Source organism: Symphalangus syndactylus, chromosome 14 (assembly GCF_028878055.3).
Source record: "Symphalangus syndactylus isolate Jambi chromosome 14, NHGRI_mSymSyn1-v2.1_pri, whole genome shotgun sequence".
NCBI classification, from domain to species: Eukaryota; Metazoa; Chordata; class Mammalia; order Primates; family Hylobatidae; genus Symphalangus; species Symphalangus syndactylus.
Window position 1 is genome coordinate 63,399,354 of NC_072436.2, and position 26,840 is coordinate 63,426,193.

General features: G+C 41.7%; 1 protein-coding gene across 1 annotated transcript in view; it reads right to left on the reverse strand.

Annotated features, from left to right (window-relative positions):
• Nucleotides 1-2,052: 2,052 nt before the first annotated feature.
• The window catches only part of LOC129463002 (putative coiled-coil domain-containing protein 144B), a 67,556-nt gene continuing 42,768 nt past the window's right edge, over nt 2,053-26,840 (reverse strand). The window contains exons 5-6 of the mRNA XM_063617798.1: nt 5,197-5,420; nt 2,053-3,805 (exon numbers count right to left, since the gene is read on the reverse strand). Of these exons, the coding sequence (XP_063473868.1) occupies nt 3,652-3,805; nt 5,197-5,420 (378 nt within the window). The 3' untranslated portion in view covers nt 2,053-3,651. The remainder of the gene's footprint in view (nt 3,806-5,196; nt 5,421-26,840) is intronic.

Consider the following 26,840-nt stretch of genomic DNA (forward strand, 5'->3'; position numbering starts at 1 on the left):
AACCCCATCTCTACTAAAAATACAAAAACAAACAAATTAGCCAGGTGTTGTGGTGGGTGCCTGTAGTCCCAGCTACTCGGGAGGCTGAGGCAGGAGGATCACTTGAACCTAGGAGGTGGAGGGAGGTTGCAGTGAGCCAAGATTGAGTCACTGCACTCCAGCCTGGATGACAGAAGTGAGACTCCATCTCAAAAAAAAAAATGTTTTTTGGCCAGGCATGGTGGCTCATGCTTATAATCCCAGCACTTTGGGAGGCCAAGGTGGGCGGATCATGAGGTCAAGAGTTCGAGACCAGCCTGACCAACATGGTGAAACCTCGTCTCTACTGAAAATACAAAAATTAGCTGGGCTTGGTGGCACGCACCTGTAATCCCAGCTACTCAGGAGGCTGAGGCAGGAGAATCGCTTGAACCCGGGAGGTGGAAGTTGCAGTGAACCAAAATCTCATCACTGAACTCCAGCCTGGGTGACAGAGCGAGACTCCGGCTCAAAAAAAAAAAAAACACCAAAAACAAATTTTTTTTAAAGGCATGCATACAAAGATAGCATCTCCCCACTTTGAAGGGCCTGGTGAGTCCTTCCCCTCGCCTAGCCCTGTCTTGTTCCTTGGTGGATTGAGAGGTTAGCGGTGAAATGATCCCTGGGGCTGCTCAACCCTCTGCCAGCCATGACTTTGCGTGGCAGCTTACTCACTCCTTGCGCCTGGAGGTCCATGCTGATGTGGGCAGCTGGAAGCTCACGTGGCCTGGGACCTGAGCAAGAGGCCTGATCAGACCAAAAACAGTGAGACTCTTAGCTCCAAGACTGCCAGACACAGCTGGGTACATGTGCAGCCCAGCCAGGGGTGGCCACTTGGCAAGTGTGCCAGCAGTTAAGCCCTCTGGTGTCCACTCTCTCCTCCAGCTCCGGGGCTCCTGTGGGGAGGCATTCTTCCCCCTGCTGAGGCAGATGGTGGTAATTGCCTCCTTTGCCCCGGGGGCCGTAAGCTACCAGGTGCCCATGTGTTCCTGATGAGGCGAGGCTTTGTCATCTCAGGAAATTGCCGTTTGTACAAACGCTCCGCTGCCAGACCCTTGGACCGAAGTTGAGTGATGACCTCTTCCCTTCACTCCCTTGGCCCGCTGAGCAAAGCAGAGGCACCCTCCTCCAGCTGGGCCTAGAGGAGCACAGTCTGGTGGACTGGGGGTTCAAGGGACCAGCGTCCTTCCATTGTCTGCAGGTATAGGGTTGGGGGGTAGAGGCTGTGGCCCAGGAATTTGCAGGGCCACCGGGAGGAGGCTCTTTTGGCTGTGAGTCTGCCTAGCAAGTCCAATAAGAAGAACTGAAATGCCAAGGTCAGCCTAGAGAGAAGCAAAAGGTGGCACAGCTTGCTTAACCAGACAAGAGTGGGGAGGAACAGGTGCTAGTGATTCCTTTTGAGACTTTTATGGGGAGGGTTTAGAGGAAGCAACTACAAAAACTCCAAAAAACAGAAAACAACCAAATCTTGTGTGTGTTAAGAGAGCAGGCAGGATTCCTCATACTAAATGGCAAGAAAGAGAATATAGAGGGAACCCCTGGAATCCTCAAAACCAAGGCTGCCTTAGGGTATCTGTCCCTCCCTCTGAACCATCCCCTTTCCCTGGGAGAAAGGGGACCCACAGCACCAGCCCCAGTTCAGCTGTAGGACTGGTGCTGGTGCAGCCCACTCCCCAGCCCCTGCAGCCACCTGGTGCATGAGCCATCCCTGCATTCCAGAAGTCTGCAGCCCAGCCAGTCTTACTCAGGAACTGGTAGGCCCAAGGGCTCTGGGCCTCTCTGCCACCTTTAAGAATAGCTATCCTTACTAGCTAGGTCTGGGGACCTGTAGCCCTATTTTGGAGAAGTGCAGATGTGACGGAGGCAGCCAGCTAACTGTCCATGCCAAGATAATGACCCGTGTGGCTGCTTGAGAAAATGTTCCACCGGCTGCACCACAGCAGCAGGGATCTGGTGGCATCTGGCACTGCTCGCTGGTCAGAGGGAAAAAAAGGTTTATAAAACAGACAAACATGAAAACGAAGGAACAAGCAGTTCTTATAGCTGCCTGATTTCTCTTTATTGTCAGGAAGCTGGAAATGGCAGGTTAAACAGCCCAGCACAGACAGCAGCTCGTCAGACCCAAACTATTGTCTGAATGGCATTGCATAGACTTAGGAGGACTTCCTGGGAAGGGGAAGACAAGGACGCAAGCTGGCTGAGTGGAAGGCTCTGTCAGCTATGTGTGCCCATCAACTCAGGGTACAGCAGCCCACTCTGTCTTGGGGTCTGGGCCCAGAACATTTTGGGGGAACCTCCTCACTGTCTCCTCCCAGCAACTTTGAGATGCAGCTGCCCCTGTTGTACAGGAGCTGCAGCGTGCTCAGAGGCAATGGACTAGTAAGTGCAGGGCAGGGATCCACCAGCTCGGAGGACCCTGGGCACCTGCTGTCTCTGCCTCACACCTCTTCTTAGGCAGGATGGGAGACACTGCCTGGCGAGGCCTTTGCACAGCCACACCCGTCTCCATTCCACAGATGAGCTGCAGCTAACGTTACTCAGCTTTCACTGGCCCAGGTACCTGCCCGTCATAGTTGGATTGCTAGGTCAGAAGATCCCTGGGGAAGCACTTTGGGAGGCCAAGGCTGCAGATTACCTGAGGTCAGGAGTTTGAGACCAGCCCATCCAACATGGTGAAACCTCGTCTCTACTAAAATTACAAAAATTAGCTGGGCATGGTGGCACATGCCTGTAATCCCAGCTACTCAGCAGGCTGAGGCAGGAGAATCACTTGAACCCAGGAGGTGGAGGATGTGGTGAGCCGAGATCGTGCCATTGCACTCCAGCCTGGGCAACAGGAGTGAAACCTCATCTCGGAATAATAATAATAAAACCTCTAGTGGATGCTTGTAGAGCCCCTCACTCTGTGCCAGATGGTGCTTAGAGCAGAGGGTGGACCAGAGGCCAGGGCCTATCTAATGTGTGCAACCTGCACAGCCTGCCACCCCAGCTGGCCCTGGGCAGTGCCCCCAGCCACGGCCCCTCCCAGGTCCTGCTCCCAAGTGTCTCTAACATCTAACAGAATAACAGGTCGGATTCTTCCAGCTGGTGTTGTCGGGATGCAGGCAATTTCCAATTTATTCTCTTTGCTTTGGAACATTGATAAATTTTACAGCTAAATCTGCTTTCCATCTCCTCTGTAGCAACAAGTGTCTTCAAACAAAAAATCAGAACCAACACATATTTTTGCTATCTTTGGATATTTTCCTAGACCTCTAAACGTCCCAGGCTTTTCAAGGCTGCAGACAGAATTGTGCTGTTTAGAATTCTGTGATCAGTTAGCTTTTTTGTGTGTGACTAACGACACCTTGTATGTGAAAAATTAGCACTGCCACAGCAATGACAGTGAACAGAGCACAGTCCCACCCTCAAAGCCCTTGGTGTCGGCCTTCCTCTCCTAGAGGGGTGAAGCCTCTGCCTTGGCTTTTGGGAGGAAAGTCCTGGCTCTGGCCCAGGGCCACTATGGGTTGAGGGTGCCCTGTCATCACAGGCTGTCATCTTGTGGTCGTGGTGACAGGCTCAGGTTGCCACCAGGGGAAGGGGTCGGAACCAAGCCTGGCACCATTTCATTTCAAAGAGGGAATCCAAGAGTTCTCACTGATTTAATGTAAAACCAGAGAGGCGACAGCACATCCAAACAACATTCGGGAAGAGAGGAACAGGCCAGGAGACCCAGCAGCGAAGGCCAGTGCCATCCTCAGCTACCTCGCGCTCCTGACCCTCACCCAGCAGGCCTGGTGGGGCTTGCCTGGAACAGAGAATAGAAACCATGATCACATAGGCCAGGCGTGGTTGCTCACGCCTGTAACCCCAGCACTTTGGGAGGCTGAGGTGGGTGGATCACGAGGTCAGGCATTTGACACCAACCTGGCCAACACAGTAAAACCCCATCTCTACTAAAAATACAAAAAATTAGCTAGGCGTGATGGTGCATGCCTGTAGTCCCAGCTACTTGGAAGGCTGAGGCAGGAGAATTGCTTGAATGGGAGGCGGAGGTTGCAGTCAGCCGAGATCACGCCACTGCACTCCAGCCTGGGCGACATTGTCAGACTCCATCTCAAAAAAAAAAAAAAAAAGACCAGATGTGGTGGCTCATGCCTGTAATCCCAGCACTTTGGGAGGCCGAGGTGGGTAGATTATGAGGTCAGGAGTTTGAGACCAGCCTGACCAAAATGGTGAAACCCCCATCTCTACTAAAAATACAAAAATTAGCTGGGTGTGGTGGTGGCCACCTGTAATCCCAGCTACTCGGGAGGCTGAGGCAGGAGAATTGCTTGAACCTGGGAGGTAGAGTGAGCCGAGATTGCACCACTGCACTCCAGCCTGGGTGACAGAGTGAGACTCCACTCAAAAAAAAAAAAAAAAAAAAAAAAAAAAGTAAAGAAACCATGATCACAGCCACAACAGACCAACAGACCTCGGGCAGGCTTTAAAAGTATGGGACTGGGCCAGGCGTGGTGACTCACGCCTGTAATCCCAGCACTTTGGGAGATCAAGGCAGGTAGATCACTTGAGGCCAGGAGTTTGAGACCAGCCTGCCCAACACGGTGAAACTCCACCTCTACTAAAAATACAAATATTAGCTGGGCATGATGGCACGCACCTGTAGTCCCGGCTACTCGGGAGATTGAGGCAGGAGAATTGCTTGAACCTGGGAGGCAGAGGCTGCAGTGAGCTGAGATCACACCACTGCACTCCAAGCCTGGGTGACAGAGCGAAACTCCGTCTTAAAAAAAAAAAAAGTTAGTGGCCCCCACACACTATGGGCCCACCAGGCCCATATACGAGGATGGACCTGGACAGAGTCAGAACCCAAACATGAATCTTTCTGTTTTCCTTCCTGGGAGACAGAGGACAGAGTCTGGGCTGGCACCATAGCTGGGAGGGGAGAGCCTCCAGCTGGGACTGTGGAGCCCTCCCCTCCCTGGAGCAGGGAGGCAGCCCCTTCTCAGTGTCACCATCCTCCTTCCCCAAAGCCCAAATGCACTGAGGTCCCTCCCGCCCCCAGGATGAAGAAGTCCTCAACCCATAAGACCCTGTGGATAAGAACTTCCCCCAGCTGCCTCTATCCAGAGGGACAGAAGTAGTATCAGAGGCCTAAGGACCCCCAGGGGTTGCACTGAATCCTGGGGCACCTACAAGTCTTCCTGGCCTCCCTCAAGGAGGTTGCAGTAGGTCTCGATTTCCTGCTCCAGCTGCATCTTAATGCTGAGCAGAAGGCTGTATTCCTGATTCTGGCACTCGATCTCTTGCCGGACCTCAGTGATCTGGGCCTCCAAGTTACTGATCTGCTCCTGGATCATCTGCAGCTGCCAACAGTAGTGATTCTTCGTGTCTTCCAAGCTCTTCTCCAGGGCTGCTTTCTAAGGGTCAGGAGAAGGCTTTAAGAGGGATGCAACATTATAACTCCTCTTCTTCCCACTCCTGGGCTGCAAAGCCTTCCTGTGCCCCACCTTGGCAAAGGGTCTACAGCAGAACTACCAACCTTGCTGAGCTGAGACTGCAGCTCAATCTCCAACTCCTGGACACCGTGCCAGAGCTGGGTCACCTCCTTGGCACTGGCACTGTTAAGCTATGGGTGCACAAATGCAGACAGAGTGGTATAATGGACATCGGAGAATCAGAAGTCGGGGAGTGTGGGAGGAGGGTGAGGGATGAGAAACTACCTACTGAGGTACAATGTGTACTACTCGGGTGATGGGCGCACTAAAATCCCAGACTTCACCACCATACAATTCATCTATTTAACCAAAAACCGCTTGGAACCCTAAATCTATGAAATTAAAAAAAAAAGTTTTCAAAAAGAATAAGACTGTATAAATATTTAAAAAATTACTTTGGGTTTAGAAAGTGACCAGTTCATGCTCTGTTGGTTGAACTGTAAATTAACACAAACATTCTTGTGAAAAATTAAGAAATATTGATCAAAGATTTTTTTAAAAAGTTCCTACGTTTCAACCAAATAATTCTATATTGCAGAATTTATTCAAAGTAAACAGTTTAGGAATGTAGAAAAAGATTTATATAAAAAAATGCTCGGCCGGGCGCGGTGGCTCACGCTTGTAATCCCAGCACTTTGGGAGGCCGAGGCGGGCGGATCACGAGGTCAGGAGATCGAGACCATGGTGAAACCCCGTCTCTACTAAAAATACAAAAAATTAGCCGGGCGTGGTGGCGGGCGCCTGTAGTCCCAGCTACTCAGAGAGGCTGAGGCAGGAGAATGGCGTGAACCTGGGAGGCGGAGCTTGCAGTGAGCCGAGATCGCGCCACCGCACTCCAGCCTGGGTGACAGAGCGAGACTCCGTCTCAAAAAAAAAAAAAAAAAAAAAAAAATGCTCTGGGCTGGGCATGATGGCTCACTCCTGTAATACTAACGATTTGGGAGGCCAAGGCAGAAGGAATGCTTGAGGTCGGGAGTTGGAGATGATCCTGAGCAACATAGTGAGACCCTGTCTCTACAAAACGCTTACAAAGTTAGCCAAGCATGGGAACGTGCACCTGGAGTCCCAACTACTTAGGACGCTGAGGCAGGAGGATGGAGTTCAAGGCTGCAGGGAGGTATGATCACACCAGTGAACTCCAGCCTTAGGCACAGAGTGAGACCATGTCTACAAATAATAATAATGATAAAAGATGTTCCTTACATCATTAATTATAAATACAAAATAATTTTAAAACCCAAATTATGATTTGTTAAATGAATAACAAGATTTCACATGATGGACAGCTATATGGCCACTAAGATTGCAAAGAATATGCATTTATTTATTAGAAGAGTTCACAGTTAATCATTTGTTTTATTATTTCCAAGAATTTCATATTCCACAAGACCAAAATTTCTCCCCCATTAATCCCCAGAAGGTAAGTCAGCAATTACAAAAATTCTGATATATTATCTTTAGTATATTTATTTAGAACTAGAATATCATACCTCAAACTGTACACCTCTTTCTCCCATTCAATTTTTTGAAGCTCTAACTGTAATTTTGTCCTTTTCGTTTCAGGTAGCTCCTTTTGTAGTACACTGACCACATTTTCCATTTGCTTAATTTTTTCTGTAAGTCGTTCATAGTCATTATTCTTAAGTTCCAGTAAGTGTTCATATAAACAAAATGTGTCTTGGATTCTTGATAGGCTAAGAGAATCTGTGTCAGGGAGAAAACAAGGTGGAAATAAAGTATATGAGTACTTTTTAGGTATAAAGGACTGCGTTTTAACATTGTCTCCTTCACACATTGAACAATTATGCACTGAGTGCCTACAATGTGGCAGACATTCTACCAAGCTCTGCAGATAAAACAGACAAGACCTCTGCTCTCATTTAGCCTTAAGAGTAGTGAGGAGCAAAGACAACAAATGTGACAATTATAAATTCGGATAGATGGTGTAAGAAAACAGAGTTCTATGATCACATAGGAGAATTTTATCTATACTGGGCCCAGGGAAGATTTCCCTGAGGAAGAGATGACTACACTGAGAAATGAAGAGTGAGAAGGAAGCAGTTAAGCAAAGGGGTGGAAAAGCATCCTAGGCAGTCGACAGCAGGTGCTGAAGCTCTGCTGCAATCTGCTTCTGGCCATGATGGACAGCAAGTACTGATTTACCTTCTTGCCTGAAACAACCAAAAATAAAACAGACAAAATATATTGTACAATGATTTACCAGGCAGTGGACTTCAGGTAATGAAGACAATTACCCCCATAAGACAGGAAACAAACGAAATTCATCCAACATTCCAGCTCCCTGCCTTCACGGAGTTTCCAGGCTACCGCACAGAGAACAAACTGACAGAGTCCACCAGATTCCCTGAGATGAGATGATGAAGCCGAGAGTCTGGTAAAGCCAAGGCAGACAGAGATCACAAAACAGAACACCGGAAAGGAGACAGAGTACAGGGAAAGAACACTGAAGATCTGCAAAAATACCTCCTAGGTATCTAGCAGAGTAACAAACAGCACATGTGTGCCAGAAAACTGCCCCAGACCAAGGGGAAAAAAAAATCTCAAAAAAATTGGAAAGAAACATGTCTGGTGCTCACAATGTGCCAAAGAGTGTTCATTTCCATGAGTGACACTGGGAAAACTCAGAATTTGCATGGCAACGAATAGAGTCATCACAAAGCTCTTGCCTCAGGAGCAGGAAATTAGACCAAATCATAAAAGCAAGATCAGAAAGATCAAGCTGTTCATATGGAACTCAACTGTATATTAAAATTAAGCTCAAGCAGATAGGCAGAGGCATGGAAGATTTTTTTTTTAAGCAAACTACACTTGTAGAGATTTAAATTACAATGTCAAGAATGAAAGCTACAATGGATGGAAGTGAACACAGATTAGACACCACCAAAGAGAAGATTCATAAATTTGAGACATCAGTGAACTATGACAAAACTTCAAGCAGGAATAAGTCCCCAAAGAGGGAAAAAGAGAGACAGAAAAATAAAAAAAAGAATGGCCAAAACTTTCTAAATTTAAAGAAAACTATAATCCTACAAATCCAGAAGTATCTGGCTGGGAGAGAGGAAATGAAAGTATACTACTCTAATTTTCTTTTTTAAAAAATTTCAGTAGGTTTTTGGGGAACAGGTGGTCTTTGGTTATATGAATAAGTTCTTTAGTGGTGGTTTCTGAGATTTTGGTGTACCCATCACCCAAGCAGCATACACTGTACCCAGTCCATAGTCTTTTATCCCTCTCCCCCTCCCCCTTTCCCCCCAAGTCCCCAACCTCTATTGTATCATTCTTATGCCCCTGCATCCCCACAGCATAGCTCCCACTTACAAGTGAGAACAGACAATGTTTGGGTTTTAATTCATAATTTTCTTATGCCAAATATGATATGCCATAATATTTTTGGAAGACGGACAGTGATAAGTTAAAATCATATACTATAAATTGTGATGCAACCACTAAGATAGAAAAAAAAAATAGTTATTGCTAATAAGCCATAAAAGGGAGATAAAAATAAATCATAAAAATTACTGGACTAATTGAGAAGAAAGCAGAAAAAGAAGAAAAGAGAACAAAGAACTGCGGCGACCAATGGAAATCAAACAGCTTGATGACAGACAAACCTCACTGTATCAATAAGCACATTATAAATGGAACTGGCCTAAAAATCTCAATTAAAAGGCAGATTGTCAGACTGGATAAAAATGCAAGAAGCTACTCCATGTTTCCTATTAACAAAAGTACTTTAAATGTAAAAACATAAATTGTTCAAAAGGATGGAAAAAGATATACCAGGCTAAAAGTTAACAAAAGAAGCCTGAGAAGAAATGGCTACATTAATACCAAAGTAGATTTCACAGCAAAAAAAAAAAAAAAAAAAAAAAATTACCAGCTATAAACAGTCGTTTCCTAATGACTTTAAAAAGTTCAGTTAATCAAGAACATGTAATCTTAAATGTGTGTGCACCTAATAACAGCTTCAAAATACATGAGGTAATTGGATAATACTTCAATGATAAATACATGTCCTTATAACTTTGTCCAGATTCACAGAATGTAAGACACCGAGACTGAGCCCTAATATAAACTATGGACTTTGGGTGATTATGATTATCAATTCAGGATCATCAATGAGATCAAGTGTACCACTCTGGTGAGGATATTGATAATTTGGAGGCTATGCATGTATGGGGGCAGGGAGTACAGGGATAATCTCTGTGCCTTACTTTCAGTTTTGCTGTGAAGCTAAAACTACTCTAAAAAATCGCCTTTTAAAACTTTCTAAATAAAACCTTGGCAAATCAAATCCAATGATATATTATAAGGATGATACATCATAAACAAGTGGGGTTTATCCCCAAATACAGGGTTGGTTTGACATTAAAATATCAGTTATTCACCACACTAAAAAACTAAAAGAGAAGAACCATATGATCATCTTGGTATATAGAGGCATTTGATAAAATACAACATTCATTCCTGATTTAAAAAGAAAAATCCTTCTCAGTAACCAAAGAATACAAGGGAATGCCATCAGCATGACAAAGCGCATCTCTGATAAACCTCAGCTAACATGTGTCATGATGAAAAACTAAGTGCTTTCCCTGTAAGATCAGGAACAATACAGGAATGTCTCCTTTCACTATTTTAGTCAGCACTGTACTGAAGCCAGTGCAGTTAGGAAAGAAAAGAAAATAAAAGCTACCTGAGTTGAAAGGAAGAAGTAAAACTGTCTTTATTCACAATCATGATCACATAATAGGGATAGGTAAAATCCAACCTGTGGGGCAGCTTCTTATTTTTGCAGATAAAGTTTTATTGGAACACAGCTGTGTTTTTTAACATATGTATTGTCTATGGCTGGTCTCATACTACAATGGCAGAGTTGAATGGCTGTGACAGAGACCATTTTGTCGCAAGTTTAAAATATTTACTATGTTTAGTAAGATAATACTTTGAAAATGAAAAAGGTTTGACTACCTTTGGTGTATGTAAAAAAGCTTACTGAATCGAATCTCAATTTTAAATGTTCATAAGCTACAGAGATTGGAAAAGACAGTTCACCAAAGAAGATACACAGGTGGCAAATAAGCACATACAGGATGCTCAACATTATTAATCTTTAGGGTAATGCACATTAAAACCATAATGATATGCATAATACACACCCATCAGAATGGCTAAAATTTCAGAATTAAAAAACAGCAATAGTAAGAGCTTGTGATGATACAGAACAACAAGAAATGTTGTATACTACTGGTTGGAATGGAAAATCAATACAAATACTTTGGAAAACAATTTAGCAGTTTCTTAATAAAGAAATACAAAGGGACAGGAAGAGACTTTTATGGATGATGAACATGTTTTTTTTTGTTTTGTTTTGTTTTTTTGAGACGGAGTCTTGCTCTGTCGCCCAGGCTGGAGTGCAGTGGCGCAATCTCGGCTCACTGCAAGCTCCGCCTCCTGGGTTCAGGCCATTCTCCTGCCTCAGCCTCTCCGAGTGGCTGGGACTACAGGCGCCCGCCACCACGCCCGGCTAATTTTTTGTATTTTTAGTAGAGACGGGGTTTCACCGCGGTCTCGATCTCCTGACCTCGTGATCCGTCCGCCTCGGCCTCCCAAATTGCTGGGATTACAAGCGTGAGCCACCGCGCCCGGCCATGATGAACATGTTAACTCTCTTGATTATGGTGATGGTTTCACATGTGCATATGATTGTATATTTTATAGACTTGCAGTCTATCATATATCAGTTATACCTCACTGAAGCTATCAACTGCTCGAACAAACATCTAAGATACTGGGTGGGACACAGAAAGAGAAGCGTAAAAATGATGTAGGATAAACCTAGAAGATTCAGATCTCTAACCTTATGGCAATGAGAAGTAGTAGCTGAGTTATAAGCAAAGGAGTAACATGATCAGATCTGAATTTTTAAAAATATATCATTATGAATGCAGAGTAGACCATGGTTTTAGGAGGTGGGGTATTCAGGAAAACAGTTCTAAGATTCCTAAGATTTCTGCAGCATTCCAGGTGGAGAAAAAATGGTAACCTGACATTGGGGGAAGGAATAGGAGAGAAACAGAGTCAACAAAAAGACTGGGAGTGCCACTCACACTAAGAAAAGTACAGTGGAGTTATAGCTTTTTGGTGTAGAGTATAAGTTAGTTCTCTATTTTAACACTGAGCATATTTCTGAGATGCGCTTCACTATCACATGTCAGTTCTCAGCAATGTATACACACACTACTGCAGGATACATCAAAAGGCCTTGCATTTATGCAATGGTCCTACCTTTACGCTCCATTCCAAGTTGTTCAATCAGCAATATAAAATTCTCATAAATAGAGTGAGACAACTCACAAACCTCTGAGGCTGTTTCAGATGGCCCCATTGAGTCAGCAAAGTCAGCCCCAGGATGTATTTGGTTTTTGACCTGTAAGATAAATAATACTGTTTCAAAATGTCCTCGAAAGATTTATAGCATATGCTAAATGTACAGAAGTGGTATTTCTCCTTTTTTTTTGATGAGCAAAAACACAGGTACTTCTTTAAAGCAACAGATTGTTCTTAAACTGTACTGTTATCAATGGCTACTGTTTCCTAATCACTTTTTCTAAGCAAACAGTTTTACAACAAAACATCCTGTTTTTTTTCATTTTACCTTTTAGAATTTTTTTTTAAATAATATTTTAGATCATTTACTTTTTTACAGTACCTTGTTCTTTTCATTAGATGTTTTATCTGCAGGCCTGAAAAAAGAAACAATTCCTTTAGAAAAATAGCAAAGATGTAAAATACAAAGAATATCTAATAATACTGTTTTATCATATAAAACATCTGCATTTGTATTACTTCTATTCATCAAGTGTACAGGTAATTTTTTTTACAGGTAATGTAAAATATAGTAATTTTCTACAATGGACATTAAACTATAAACAGAAACAGCAACATTAAGGGATAAAGAAATTTGCTACTACTAATATCATTGCAAAGAATTAAATTTAGGTCAAGATTTCTGATAGTAAAACCAAAAGAAAAAAAAATGTGTTACCTGCATTATGTGATAAAAACAAATATACCAGGGTTTTCTCATTGTTATCGTTTTCAATAAAAACAAGCTTTTACGGGCACTAAAACCTATTTGGAAAATATTACTCACATTCTTATATAAGAGAAATCCCTTTTTAATGATGATATTAGTTAGCTTTTTCTGGACTTGCTATGCAGGTACTATGCATCATTCTGAGCACTGTCCATGTGTCAAACTCATGTAAACCTCATAACAATTCTGTGAAGTCAGTAACATATTAAGTATTTTATAAAGAAAGAACATAGGCACAGAAGGGCCACATGACTTTCCTCAGCCCATACAGCTGGCCAGTAGCAGACCCAGCACTCAAACCCAAGAATTCTGCCTCAGAAACATGTGTTTCATGATATGCTGTGAAGGTAACATTTGTTTTCAAGTGTTTTAAAGAGAAATGATAGCAGATGAAACCACATTGTCATTCCATTTCTGACTACAACTATAAATAATAATTTCAGAATCTTGCAATTTTTTTCTAATAAAAAAACTTTATACAGAGGCAAGTTCGGAAACCTATTTTCAAAAAACTAAAAATTATTTTTAATGAAATCCATCAACAGGTGTTCATTCATGTATTCACCCATTTATTCATGCATTCAACAAATAAATACTCATTGAGCACACAATACATGCTGATGGCAATGTTGGTACAGGGAAACATGGTTTTGATACTTTAGAACATTATAATCCATTGTGGGTCAACCTGATTAAATATTTAAAAAAAAACTTTATAGGCCGGGCGCAGTGGCTCAAGCCTGTAAACTCAGCACCTTGGGAGGCTGAGGCGGGTGGATCACAAGGTTGGGAGTTCAAGACCAGCCTGGCCAAGATGGTGAAACCCCATCTCTACTAAAAATACAAAAATTAGCTGGGCGCGGTGGCGGGCGTCTATAATCCTGGCTACTCAGGAGACTGAGGCAGGAGAATCGCTTGAACCTGGAAGGTGGAGGTTGCAGTGAGCCGAGATCGCACCACTGCACTCTAGCCTGGGTGACAGAGCAAGACTCTGTCTCAAACAAACAAACAAACAAACAAAAACCCAAAAACAACTTTATAATCCAGAAGTAATAATCTGTGATAGATTGTCAACAGTTAGCTTTTCTAAAGTACTTGAACAAAACCTTCCCCTTCTCCCCAGAATCTAAACAACTATAAAGTTGATACACCTGATATTTTAGAGTACCTTAGCAGATCATACCTATTCATCAAGGGATGTTTAAATTATATTCAGTATGGCCTAAGTGTTTGCATGTTTATTATTTCACAATTTTAAATACTCTGCATATGATAGTTTAAATTTCAAGTCACCATTTATATGTTCAGTTACACTAATATGTTACATTTCTGAAACAATGCTGAAGGAACAAGCTCTTACCATAAAACTCTACATGAATAAGCACTTTAAGGACAATTAGTTTGCTAAAAATCTATAAAAGATAATGAATCGAGCTTTCAAACACTTAGACATACGAACAAAATTAAATCTCATAAACATGCTCTTCTTGTCCATATCGTTCCCAGCAGCATACTAATACATTCTAAAAGCTTCTATTTTAAAATAAAAAAGAAAGAAAATTCCCTTGAATCCCACATTCTTCTTCATTTATCACTCATTTCTCTATTGCCTTTCCCAATAACGGTTCCCTCAAGGGGTGTCTATGCTTATCCACTATAGTCAGGATTCCACGGCAATTATTTATTGAAACTGCTCCTTGTCAAAGTCACCAGCCCTCACTGTAATCAGTCTTTCAGCGTCGATATAGTTGAGTATTCTCCAGCTTTGGTAGACTACATTATTCTATTTCCAGTAAAAGTAACCACTGCAAATGTTCTTTCTCAGAGAAATAAAGAACTTACACATTTTAACTTCTTTCATCCTCACCTATTTCACTTAAGCTGCTGTCATCATCTCCTTGTTAGCAGACCATGAGTTACTAAATTAGCCTTCTCAAACACTGGTGTAATCACAGACTATTTTGTGGTCCATTTTTAATTTTCATATTTCTTTCCTTCCTTGATATGTAACGCAGTACCAGAAGTTAAAAAAACTATAAAAAGCCAATGTTTTATAATAATTCTACTGATAATGAATAAAAAAAATTTTGTAAAATTCCAACTCTTCCCCATCTCAATTCATTAATTTAAAAAACACAGTTATGAATTACCAACAACATATAAATATATATTTCCTGCCTCAAAAACCAGGTAATATGCAATTATGATACAATGTGTAGTTTAAAAGTTGATATATGAAAAGTTATATTTTAGCACAAGGAAGGCATTACAGAAGAGGCAAAATATAAGAGGAGCTCACCAGGGAAAAACAGAAAACTACTCTACTTGGAGAATGGAATGAGAGCACAAAGATTAGTCCCATGGAGTCTAGGTGTTTCCTAGGAACTTGAAAGGAAAAGTGTAAAACACAAGGAAACTAAGAATGGAAGATGAATGCTACACTAAAAAGTTGGAGTCAGCAGGGTGCAGTGGCTCATGCCTGTAATCCCAGCACTTTGGGAGGCTGAGACAGGCGGATCACGAGGTCAGTAGATCAAGACCATCCTGGCCAACATGGAGAAACCCCGTCTCTACTAAAAATACACAAATTAGCTGGGATTGGTGGCATGCCTGTAGTCCTAGCTACTCGGGAGGCTGAGGCAGGAGAATCGCTTGAATCCAGGAGCCAGAGGTTGCAGTGAGCTGAGATTGCCACTGCACTCCAGCCCTGTGAAAGAGTGAGACTCTATCACAAAGAAAAAAAAAAAAAGCTGGAGTCCACTGCATATAGGCAATGACTCTTACACATGAAACTCATATTTAGATCTGTGCTATGTTTTGGGTTTTATTATTTTTATTTATTTATTTATTTATTTTTTTAGTGTCTAGTTTTCTTTTTTTTTTTATTATACTTTAGGTTTTAGGGTACATGTGCACAATGTGCAGGTTTGTTACATATGTATCCATGTGCCATGTTGATTTCCTGTACCCATTAACTCGTCATTTAGCATTAAGTATATCTCCTAATGCTGTCCCTCCCCCCTCCCCCCACCCCACAACAGTCCCTGGAGTGTGATGTTCCCCTTCCTGTGTCCATGAGTTCTCATTGTTCAATTCCCACCTATGAGTGAGAACATGCGGTGTTTGGTTTTTTGTCCTTGCGATAGTTTACTGAGAATGATGTTTTCCAGTTTCATCCATGTCCTAAATATAATAATGTTTAAACAGTTTAAACAAAGTTTTAAAAATAACAGGCACATATTACGTGAAAGAAATCAGGAAAATGTCTTGGGAAGAAAAAAATCTTACTGTTAAAATTCCTAAATGTCATTATAGTCATTATATATAGTTCAAAAATAGCAATATTCTGATTAGTTATATAAGTTTGTTTGAAAATAAAATAATTTGGTAAATTTCCTACATGTTTAGTCTAGTATTTAGCCTTAATATAAAAAGCTGGATTTGCCAGCAGAAAATTGAAATTTTTTTTTATGAAGTAAACACACATTATATCACTATCATTGCATGGAACAGAAAGTGAACAAAAAAAGATTAAGGAATAAAAAAAAGAGTATCACTATCATATAAATACATACATTAACAAAGAGACAAACATTTCCCACTGGAGATTATATTAGGAGTTTAGCAGAAGTCTCTGAAAATAACAAAAACTGAAACAAAACTAATAATTGCTTTTTGTTTGTTTTTAACTATGTAGAGAATTCTTCTGGTTAAGACTAAGCATCAAAAAAATGAGATCTTCCTGAGAGCAATTATTAAACAATTCCTCTTGACCCACACTTCCAAATTAAGTCTATAGTTCTGGAATATGAAACCATTTTCATTTTAAACATAGTTGATGGAAGACAACTTTTAAACAGAAAACTGCAGTTTAAAGTTGCCTCAAACTTAGGAAAGAACTGACCTGTAGCCATGGTAGTAACAAGCAACCACCCACAGCCAGTTCTAAATACAGTCAATCAATCAGTGACCATTGGCCTCTCTCACCAACCAGTATCAATGTGGGCCACCTGCTTCTGAAAGACAGCCAATCGAACACAAACTCACTCCAATCCACAAGCCTGGGAGTGTTATCTAACCCACAGCAGCCTCACTCAGATAGCCATGTTTCTCCAGATGATGTCAACCCTCTTATGCTGCTGAGAGTCTGCCAATCCTTCAAGTCTGCTGCTCCCACAACCCTATGTAAGATCAACAGCTGCTCTGTCAGAATACAGATTGCCTGATGAGCATAGCTCTCTTATAGAAAGCAACACATTCCAACTTTGTCTTTTAACTTCAAATACCGAAGGTTCATAATCACTTGGAAACAATTTTTAAGTCCATTAAATTTACCACCCTTATATTTTAATTTTCTTTATAAATTACCAGTGAAGTCTGTAACTCCTTTGATCCATTTTATCAGAAGTAAAACTATCATGATCATTAGTAAAAGAATAAATAGTGAGTAACCACAATGTTGAGCTTTTCTCTCTAAATGGAAAACTGTTAACATAAAGAATGTAGCTTACTACAAAGAGCCAAAAAATCCAAAAATGCACATAATCACTAGGCAAAAGTGTTAGAATGAGCCCATGTCAAGCCTTTTTTTTTTTTTTTTTTACGTGAGAATCAGTCTAATGTTTAAAACAATACATCGAAGGGTAAACTCCAGTTGCTCATTTAATAAATATTTATTCAGTAGCTACTTATTGCATGCTAGGCCCTACTCCTACTTGTGGGAGTGAAATAAACACAATAACAGTAGATAGATTAGGCAACATATACAGTGTTAGGGGAGAAAAACTAAAGCAGGAAAATGAAATGTTTACAGGTTTGAGAGGAGGGGTGGTGGGAATTTTAGGATGGCCAGAAAAGTCCTTACTGAGAAAAGGGCTTTTCAGTAAAGAACTGAAGGAATGGAAAGAGAAAGCCAGGAGGCTATCTGAGGAAAAGGCATCCCAGACACAGGGAACTGCCCAGTACAGAGGTGTGCCTGGGGTGTTTAAGCATTGTGATAGATAACGAAGAGCAAGAAGTTCAGCGTGGCTGAAGCAGAGCAAAGGGAATAAGAAACAGAAGTTTAAGTGAGAGAGAACAGGGCATATCGTGTGTTGCCTTCTAGGTATGAGGAGGAACCCTGACACTAGAGTGAAATGGGAAGCAATCAGACGGGTCTGAGCAGAGGAATGACATCATCTGACTTATGTTTTAAATACGGCCACTGAGTTAAGGATTGACAAAAAGAAGATTCTTTTTAAAAAACAGAAATAACCAATTAACAGTCTATTACATGCATCTAGACAGCAGATGGTGGTGGCTTGGACATGAAAGATATGACTGGCTTCTGGATATATTCTTCAGGTACTCCTGACAAGATCTGCTGACAGACTAGATGTGAGATGTCAGAGAGAGAGGTGAGTCAAGGACGACACCTTGGTTTCTAGCAGAGCAACTGCAAGAGTTGCCATTAATGCAAGTAGGAAAGACTATGTGAGGGGTAGGTATGAGAAAGAGTATCAGTACTCCAGTCTTGGACCTGGTAAGTTTGTGATACCCAACAGTTTGTGACCAATCAAACAGAGATGTCAAGTAGGCAGACTGGTATAGAAGTCTAGAATTAAGGAGAGAGATCTAGGCTGGAGACATGCATTTGGAAATCAATAGCACACACAAGGTAGTAAAAGTCATGAGAAAGAAGATTGAGGACTGAGTCCTGGGACATATGAGTCCTGGGACATATCAATGTGTAAAAGGTGGGATATGGGAAGAAAGCAAAGCAGACTGTGACGGATGGACTAGAAAGGCAGGAAGAAAAGCCAGGTGAGCGAGTGAGATCCTGAAAGCCAAGTGACGACACTGTTATGGAAGAGAGAGTTTTCCATTGGGTCCAATATTGCTGACAGGTTAAATAAAATGAGGTCTAAGAAACAATGTCTAGATTTACAAATCAGTGGTAAACTTCAGAACAACAATCTTGGAAGAGTGGTGGGAGTGAAAATTACTGCTGTCAGCTCAAGAGTGAATGGACAGGAAATCTGAATCCGTGAGTATAAACCATTCTTTCAAGGCCAACATACCTAGGGGCATGACTGTAGATGATCTAATTTTCTTCTTGTTTAGCTGTATTTTTCAATTCTTATATAACTACATACTATATTTTTACCCTTTAAAAGTTTTTAAAATGGTATCTATATGGCATTTTTGAAATGCCAGACGAAGGTATTAAATAAAAAATTCATTAACTTATAAAACCAAAAGGCCTCTTGAACATTTCTAGATTATATAAGCTGATTATCATTTTGCTCCTGCTTATACATAAAGACCAAGGAAGACTATAAGTTTCAGAAGAAGTATTTCTTGCTTGATAAAAATCATCTAACTCTAGAATATTTTATACACATCAAATGTACAAAGTAATAGTCAAAATATGGAATTCTATAACAAGAATAAAAGGGGACAAGTGCAGAAAATAACCTTATTTTGTAAACCAAATTTGTTGAAATTATATGAAGCCACTGTTGAAAAATATGGTGTGCTTCCTACTGAACTACATTATCTTTTAAAAGGAAGGATAATGGCATGCATGGAGGGTACCTTTAAAAAGAGGATTCACTGCATAACAGCACCTTGCTTTTAGCACAAGCATGAGCAAATGGATTTGGTGGTTGTGGGCCAAATCCATCCCACTGCCTATTTTCATAAGGAAATTTCCTTGAAACCCAGCCATACTTATTCACTTTATAATTCACAAAGCCTAAAATATTTGCTAACTGGCTCTTTACAAAAAGAGCTGTCAAACTCTTGGTTCAGTAGATCTAAGATCCTCTGATGTATTTTAGTAAGTTTTACCCAATATATCAAAATGCTTATACAGAATATGAACCCCCATGTGCAATCTCTTGGCAATATTCAGATTAGTTTGAGGATCTGGTATTTTAGCACTCATACATTGAGAACAAAAAACAAAAAAATTTAATAACTAGCAATTCTGTTGCTAACAAGGTACGGTGTCAATGTAGCATGTAGCTAGCTTCCTTTTGTAACTTAGCAGATGTTACGAGAATTCCAACAAAACTGGCTTAAGATGTGTCATCAAACTAAAGGCTTTAAATATATACTTTAATTGTGAAATAATCAGTACAGTTCAGGTCTAACAACTTCATTTATTAAAATGATTGCATACTACATTATTTTCTGGGTATGACAACTGTACTATTTCTTTATTGCTAAGGATTCAGGCCACCTCCAACTTTTTGATATTACAATGCTATAATAAACATCCTTATACATAAATATATATGTAACATATATATAATAATCCTTAACATAAATATATATACTTAATATTATATATATTTAACCTATTAGCCCATTGTATGTTATATACTATATGTAATAAATGTTCTTAACACATATGTGTATGTGTTTACACAAGTCATATTTTCCTGTAGGATCACATCCCAGAAGTGAAGTTGCTGGTTAAAGAAGTGACGTATTTGAAATTTTGATACATTCTACCAAATTACCCTGCAAAAAGGATTCATCAATTTCATTTAACAGAAGTGTATGAAAATGCCATCTTCACATTTGCCAATACTTGCTATTTTTTAAGTAAAATATCAATATGATTGGAAAACATGGTATCTCATTTTTAGTTTACATTTTTCTGATAACAAAGGAAGGCTGAATATCCTCATGAAATATAAAATTTGTTCATCATGAATATTAGCCCAAATTCAGATTCATTTCATAGCACATAATTGTCTCCTGTTTTGTTGTTGTTGTTGTTGTTGTTTTGAGACAGAGTTTTCTTCTTGTTGCCCAGGCTGGAGTGCAATGGGGGTGATCACGGCTCACCGCAATCTCCGCCTCCTGGTTTCAAGCGATTCTCCTGCCTCAGGCTCCTGAGTAGCTAGGATTACAGCAAAAGTTATTCAGTGCAAATAACTTTTTCCTGTTTTCATTGATTTCATCACTTGACTCAGTTTAATTATCATAATTATAGTCATTAAAATATTTGGTGCTTACTTTAATTTTATCATATCTGGAACTATTATCATATAACTGTAATTATTATAATTTTATCATCAACATTTTTGTAAAGTCAGCTTCATTTCTGTTTCAATGAATGAGACAGAATTTTCCAAAATTTCAACAAGGCCCTTCTTAATTTTGTGCTTTTATTCCCAACCACCCTTCACTATGTATTATGAATTTTTACCTCACTTGACTGGCACAAACACAGAAATAAGAAGACAAAGACATAAAGCATGTCTTCTTCTGTCTTTGCCACTTGGATTTCAAATTAAACAGCCAGAATGAGAGGATGTGACACTGTGGGGCTTTAGGAACAGAAAGGAAGATTTCCCTTCTCTGCACTAAGCTATTCTTTTCCCCTACTAATTTTTGTCTTTTTTTTTTTTTTTTTCATTTGAATCCTGGGATATCAAAAGGTGAAGAAGCTTACTGAAATACAAGTCTGCCACAACACAAAAAGCAGAGTGAAACTGCTGAGCTAGTGTGGAATTCTGAAAATGACATGCTTCCCAAATTTCACATTCAATAGCCATAAAAGTCTAGTGCTGGAGGATATACAGTATAAGAATCTACTATAGCCCACTGTCTATTGATAACTGGGCTAAAGCCAAAAAAGAGTAAATGATCGATCCAAAGCACCTAAAGTGCCATTACCTAGCATTTTGTGGCACCAAAAGAGATGATACAATTCCATAATGCTGAATCAGACAAATTCTGCAAATTAATCAGATAGGTTAAAAGTGTGACTTAGGTAAAATACTTCAATGTCTTAGCAAAGGGTGGGAGAACTGCCCTAATGAATGTAGAAGACTCAGCTTTTCACTTTGGCATCATATATTAAGTTTTTGATGAGCATTTATGCAATTTATATGGGAAAATATATACGGCAAAACTTAACTGTGCTTTAATAAGCAACATAACATAAAGGTGCATTTCAAAAGAAACAGTGGAGAGTGGTGGTTATATTAACAAATATATTGGGCTTCCATTCTAAGACAGCCGAATAGGAAGAGCTCCGGTCTGCAGCACCAAGCGTGATCAACGCAGAAGATGGGTGATGTCTGCATTTCCAACTGAGGTACCTTGTTCACCTCACTGGGACTGGTTAGACAGTGGGTGCAGACTAAGAGGGTGAGAAGAAGCAGGGTGGGGCATCACCTCTCCCGAGAAGTGCAAGGGGTCAGAGGATTTCCCTTTCCTAGCCAAGGGAAGCCGTGAGAGACAGTACCTGGAAAAACGGGACACTCCCGCCCAAATACTGCACTTTTCCAATGGTCTTAGGAAATGGCACACCAGGATATTATATCCTATACCTGGCTCCGCAGGTTCCACACCTACAGAGCCTTGCTCACTGCCAGCACAGCAGTCTGAGATCGACCTGCCAGGAAGCAGCCTGGCAGGGAAAGGGGCATCTGCCATTGCTAAGGCTTGGGTAGGTAAACAAAGAAGCCGGGGAAGCTCAAAATGGGCAGAGCCCACCAAAGCTCAGCAAGGCCTACTGCCTCTAGACTCCATCTCTGGGGGCAGGGCATAGTTGAAAAAAAGTCTGCAGACTTAAACCTCCCTGTCTGACAGCTCTGAAGAGAACAGTGGTTCTCCCAGCACGGTGTTTGAGCTCAGAAATAACACCACACATCTACAACCATCTGATCTTTGACAAACCTGACAAAAACAAGAAATGGGGAAAGGATTCCCTATTTAATAGATGGTGCTGGGAAAACTGGTTAGCCATATGTAGAAAGCTGAAACTGGATCCCTTCCTTACACCTTAGACAAAAATTAATTCAAGATGGATTAAAGACTTAAATGTTAGACCTAAAACCACAAAAACCCTAGAAGAAAACCTAGGCAATACCATTCAGGACATAGGCATGGGCAAGGACTTCATGACTAAAACACCAAAAGCAATGGCAACAAAAGCCAAAATAGAAAAATGGGATCTAATTAAACTAAAGAGCTTCTGCACAGCAAAAGAAACTACCATCGGAGTGAACAGGCAACCTACAGAATGGGAGAAAATTTGTGCAATCTACCCATCTGACAAAGGGCTAATAAAGAACTTAAACAAATTTACAAGAAAAACACAACCCCAAAAAAAGTGGGCAAAGGATATGAACAGAAACTGCTCAAAAGAAGACATTTATTCAGCCAACAAACACATGAAAACATGCTCATTATCACTGGTCATCAGAGAAATGCAAATCAAAACCACAGTGAGATACCATCTCACACCAGTCAGAATGGCAATTATTAAAAAGTCAGGAAACAATAGGTGCTGGAGAGGATGTGGAGAAACAGGAACACTTTTACACTGTTGGTGGGAGTGTAAACTAGTTCAACCATTGTGAAAGACAGTGTGGCGATTCCTCAAGGATCTAGAACTAGAAATACCATTTGACCCAGTGATCCCATTACTGAGTATATACCCAAAGGATTATAAATCATGCTACTATAAAGACACACACACACACGTATGTTTATTGCAGCACTATTCACAATGGCAAAGACTAGGAACCAACCCAAATATCCACCAATGATAGACTGGATTAAGAAAATGTGGCACATAAACACCAGGGAATACTATGCAGCCATTAAAAAGGATGAGTTCATGTCCTTTGCAGGGACACGGATGAAGCTGGAAACCATCTTTCTGAGTAAACTATCACAAGGACAGAAAACCAAACACCGCATGTTCTCACTCATAGGTGGGAATTGAACAATGAGAACACCTGGACACAGGGCAGGGCCTGTCATGGGGTGGGGGGCAGGGGGATGGATAGCATTAGCAGAAACACCTAATGTAAATCACGAGTTAATGGGTGCAGCAAACCAACATGGCACATGTATACCTATGTCACAAACCTGTACGTTGTGCACATGTATCCTAGAACTTAAAGTATAAAAAAAAATGAATCAAAAAATTTAAAAAGATATGAAGGCAGAAGAGGTGAAGCAAGAAGGGGAAGGGGTGCAATTGGTGACATGAAGGAGGAATTTTATAACGTGAGAGAGGAAAAGGAGAGGGAACAGGAGAGAAAAATAAAAGCGGAGGGGAGGGGAAGAAGAGGGAGAGGAAGTGAGAAGGAAAGGGGGAGGAGGAAGCTGGGGAGAGGTGCAGAATGGAGTTTGAATCTCACATGTGACATAGCATCCTATGCAATAGACAAACTATGTCTGGAATTTCCTGCCTGCTGAGCAATAACACTGAACCCAGATGCAGCTCTCAAGTTCATGTTCAGTCACACATGTTCCAGTCAGAGCTCTTAACTGCACTGCCAAAGACACAAGTGTAGGCCAGGAGTGGTGGCTCATGCCTGTAATCCCAACACTTTGGGGGGCCGAAGCAGGTGGATCACCTGAGGTCAAGAGTTCAAGACCAAGCTGGCCAACATGGCGAGACCCCATCTTTACTAAAAATACAAAAATTAGCCAGGCATGGTGGCTCATGCCCCTAATCCCAGCTACTTGGGAGACTGAGGCACAAGAATTGCTTGAACCTGAGAGGTGGAGGCTGCAGTGAGCCAAGATTGTGCCACTGCACTCCAGCCTGGGCGACAGAGCGAGACTCCATCCAAAAAGTAAAAAAGACACGAGTCTATTATTAGTTTAAAATGTAACCTTCTGGTAGTATTTTTCCCCCCACATGCATAAAATTCCCCTATTGCACAATACTCTCAAAGCGCTGGGGGAGATTTAAAAGCATTACGCTTACCAAGGGATACACCAGGGCACTTTTATCCTTTTGAAACAGAATGTCCTCTGTGGTGCTGGACACCAGCAACTGCCTGGAGATCCCTGCTTTGGACTGGATGTCTGATACTCTCCTTTCTTGTCCCTCCTCTCTGTTTTCTGACTCCAAGTCCCCTCTTTCTCGTCCCAGTTCATCTTGGGGCATCGGCTCAGTTTTCTCCTCAAGCTCTTCTGAGGGCTGGCTCACAAGGGAACTAATCTGTTTCTCCTCAGGACTCATTTGATCCAAATCAAGAAATTCAAGTTCTGTGCTCAGGATTCTTAAAAGCTCATCTGCATCCTCCACATCCTCTGATTGTAAGGAAGACTCTGACTTGCTATCTCTTTGGGTTTTCTTTAAAAAGAAATAAAAGATCATGATTCCACATATAGTAAAACACATATATTAAAGTGTATATACTTGTTGAAAATATTTAAAGTGGTCACGATGGAATTGTAAGTTCCAACAGTTTCAGTTAAACAGATAAACCTGAAAACATGAAAGCACAATAAACAGATTCATTGGCCAGGAATATTTGCTGCAGCTCTCAGGTCTGGACATTTTTTTTTTCTTTTTATTTTCCTTTTCTTTTTTTTTTTTTTTTTGTAAGAGAAGAGGTCTTGCTCTGTTGCCCGGGCTGGAATACAGTAGCTGTTCACAGGCGCAATCCCACTACTGATCAGCACAGGAGTTACTTATGACCTGCTCCATTTCCAACCTGGACCAGTTCACCCTTCCTTAGCCCATTTGGTGGAGCCCCACACCCAGGAGGTCACCATATTGATGATGAACTTAGTGTGAACACCTGATCGGCATAGCACCCTATGGCCCAGAACTCCTGGGCTCAAGCCATCCTCTTGCCTCAGGCTCCTGAGTAGCTGAGACTACAGGTGTTTGCCACCACACCTGCCAGATACATTTTTTTTTTTTTTTTTTTTTTGAGACGGAGTCTTGCTCTATCACCCAGGCTGGAGTGCAGTGGCCCGATGTCGGCTCACTGCAAGCTCCGCCTCCTGGGTTCACGCCATTCTCCTGCCTCAGCCTCTCGGTAGCTGGGACTACAGGCGCCCGCCACCACGCCCGGCTAATTTTTTTTGTATTTTTAGTAGAGACGGGGTTTCACTGTGGTCTCGATCTCCTGACCTCGTGATCCACCCGACTCAGCCTCCCAAAGTGCTGGGATTACAAGCGTGAGCCACCGCGCCCGGCGCCAGATACATTTTTATATCTCTTCTTAGTCATTGCTTCCTTTCTACTGTATTCCCATCTTATTGTTAGCTGCATCTCATCTTTAAGTCAGTAAAAGGAAAAAGCCCTCAAGCTCATCGCATTTCCTTTAGCGATTGTCTTGATGCCTCTCCTGGTTCTGAAGATCAATGATATATGGCTAAATGAGTTTCACATCCATATGCCACTTGGAAGACTGACAGAGAGACTTAGGTGGATTAAGAAACAAAGATTATGAGAAAGTTTTCCTAAACTCCCAATACTTAGAAATCATCTGATTCTACACACAATTACAGATTTAGAGAACTGAACTGTATGCTTTCCATGAGCTACTCCTACGTGGAAAATCAGAATGGACCAGATAATTGACAGAGAAAAAATAAATTCCGTTCCAAGATGCATGAATACGAACAGCTTTGGTCTGCAGCTCCCAGCGTGACAGACGCAGAAGACCAGGGATTTCTGGGTTTCCAACTGAGTTACCTGGTTCATCTCACCAGGACTGGTTGGAAAGTGGGTGCAGCCCATGGAGGGCAAACTGAAGCAGGGCGGGGCTTCGCCTCACCCGGCAAGTGCAAGGGGTCAGGGGATTTCCCGTTCCTAGCCAAGGGAAGCCATGACAGACTGTACTAGAAAAACAGGACAGTCTCACCCAAATACTGCGCTTTTCCAATGGTCTTAGCCAACGGCACACCAGGAGATTATATCTCACTCATGGTTCAGCTAGTCCCATGCCCACGGAGCCTTGCTCACTGCTAGCGCAGCAGTCTGAGATCGACCTGCTGGGCAGCAGCCTGGCAGGGAAAGGGGTGTCTGCCATTGCTGAGGCTTGGGTAGGTAAACAAAGAAGCTGGAGAAGCTCAAACTGGGTGGAGCCAACCGCAGCTCAACAAGGCCTACTGCCTCTAGACTCCATCTCTGGGGACAGGGCATAGCTGAACAAAAGGCAGCAGGAACTTCTGCAGACTTAAACCTCCCTGTCTGACAGCTCTGAAGAGAGCAGTGGTTCTCCCAGCACAGTATCTGAGCTGGGAGAACAGACAGACTGCCTCCTCAGTGGGTCCCTGGCCCCCATATAGCCTATCTGGAAGACCCCTCCCAGTACGGGCTGACTCACACCTCATACAGGCTGGTGCCCCTCTGGGAGGAAGCTTCTAGAGGAAGGATCAGGCAGCAATATTTGCTGTTCTGCAATATTTGCTGTTCTGCAGCCTCCGCTGGTGATACCCAGGCAAACAGCGTCTGGAGT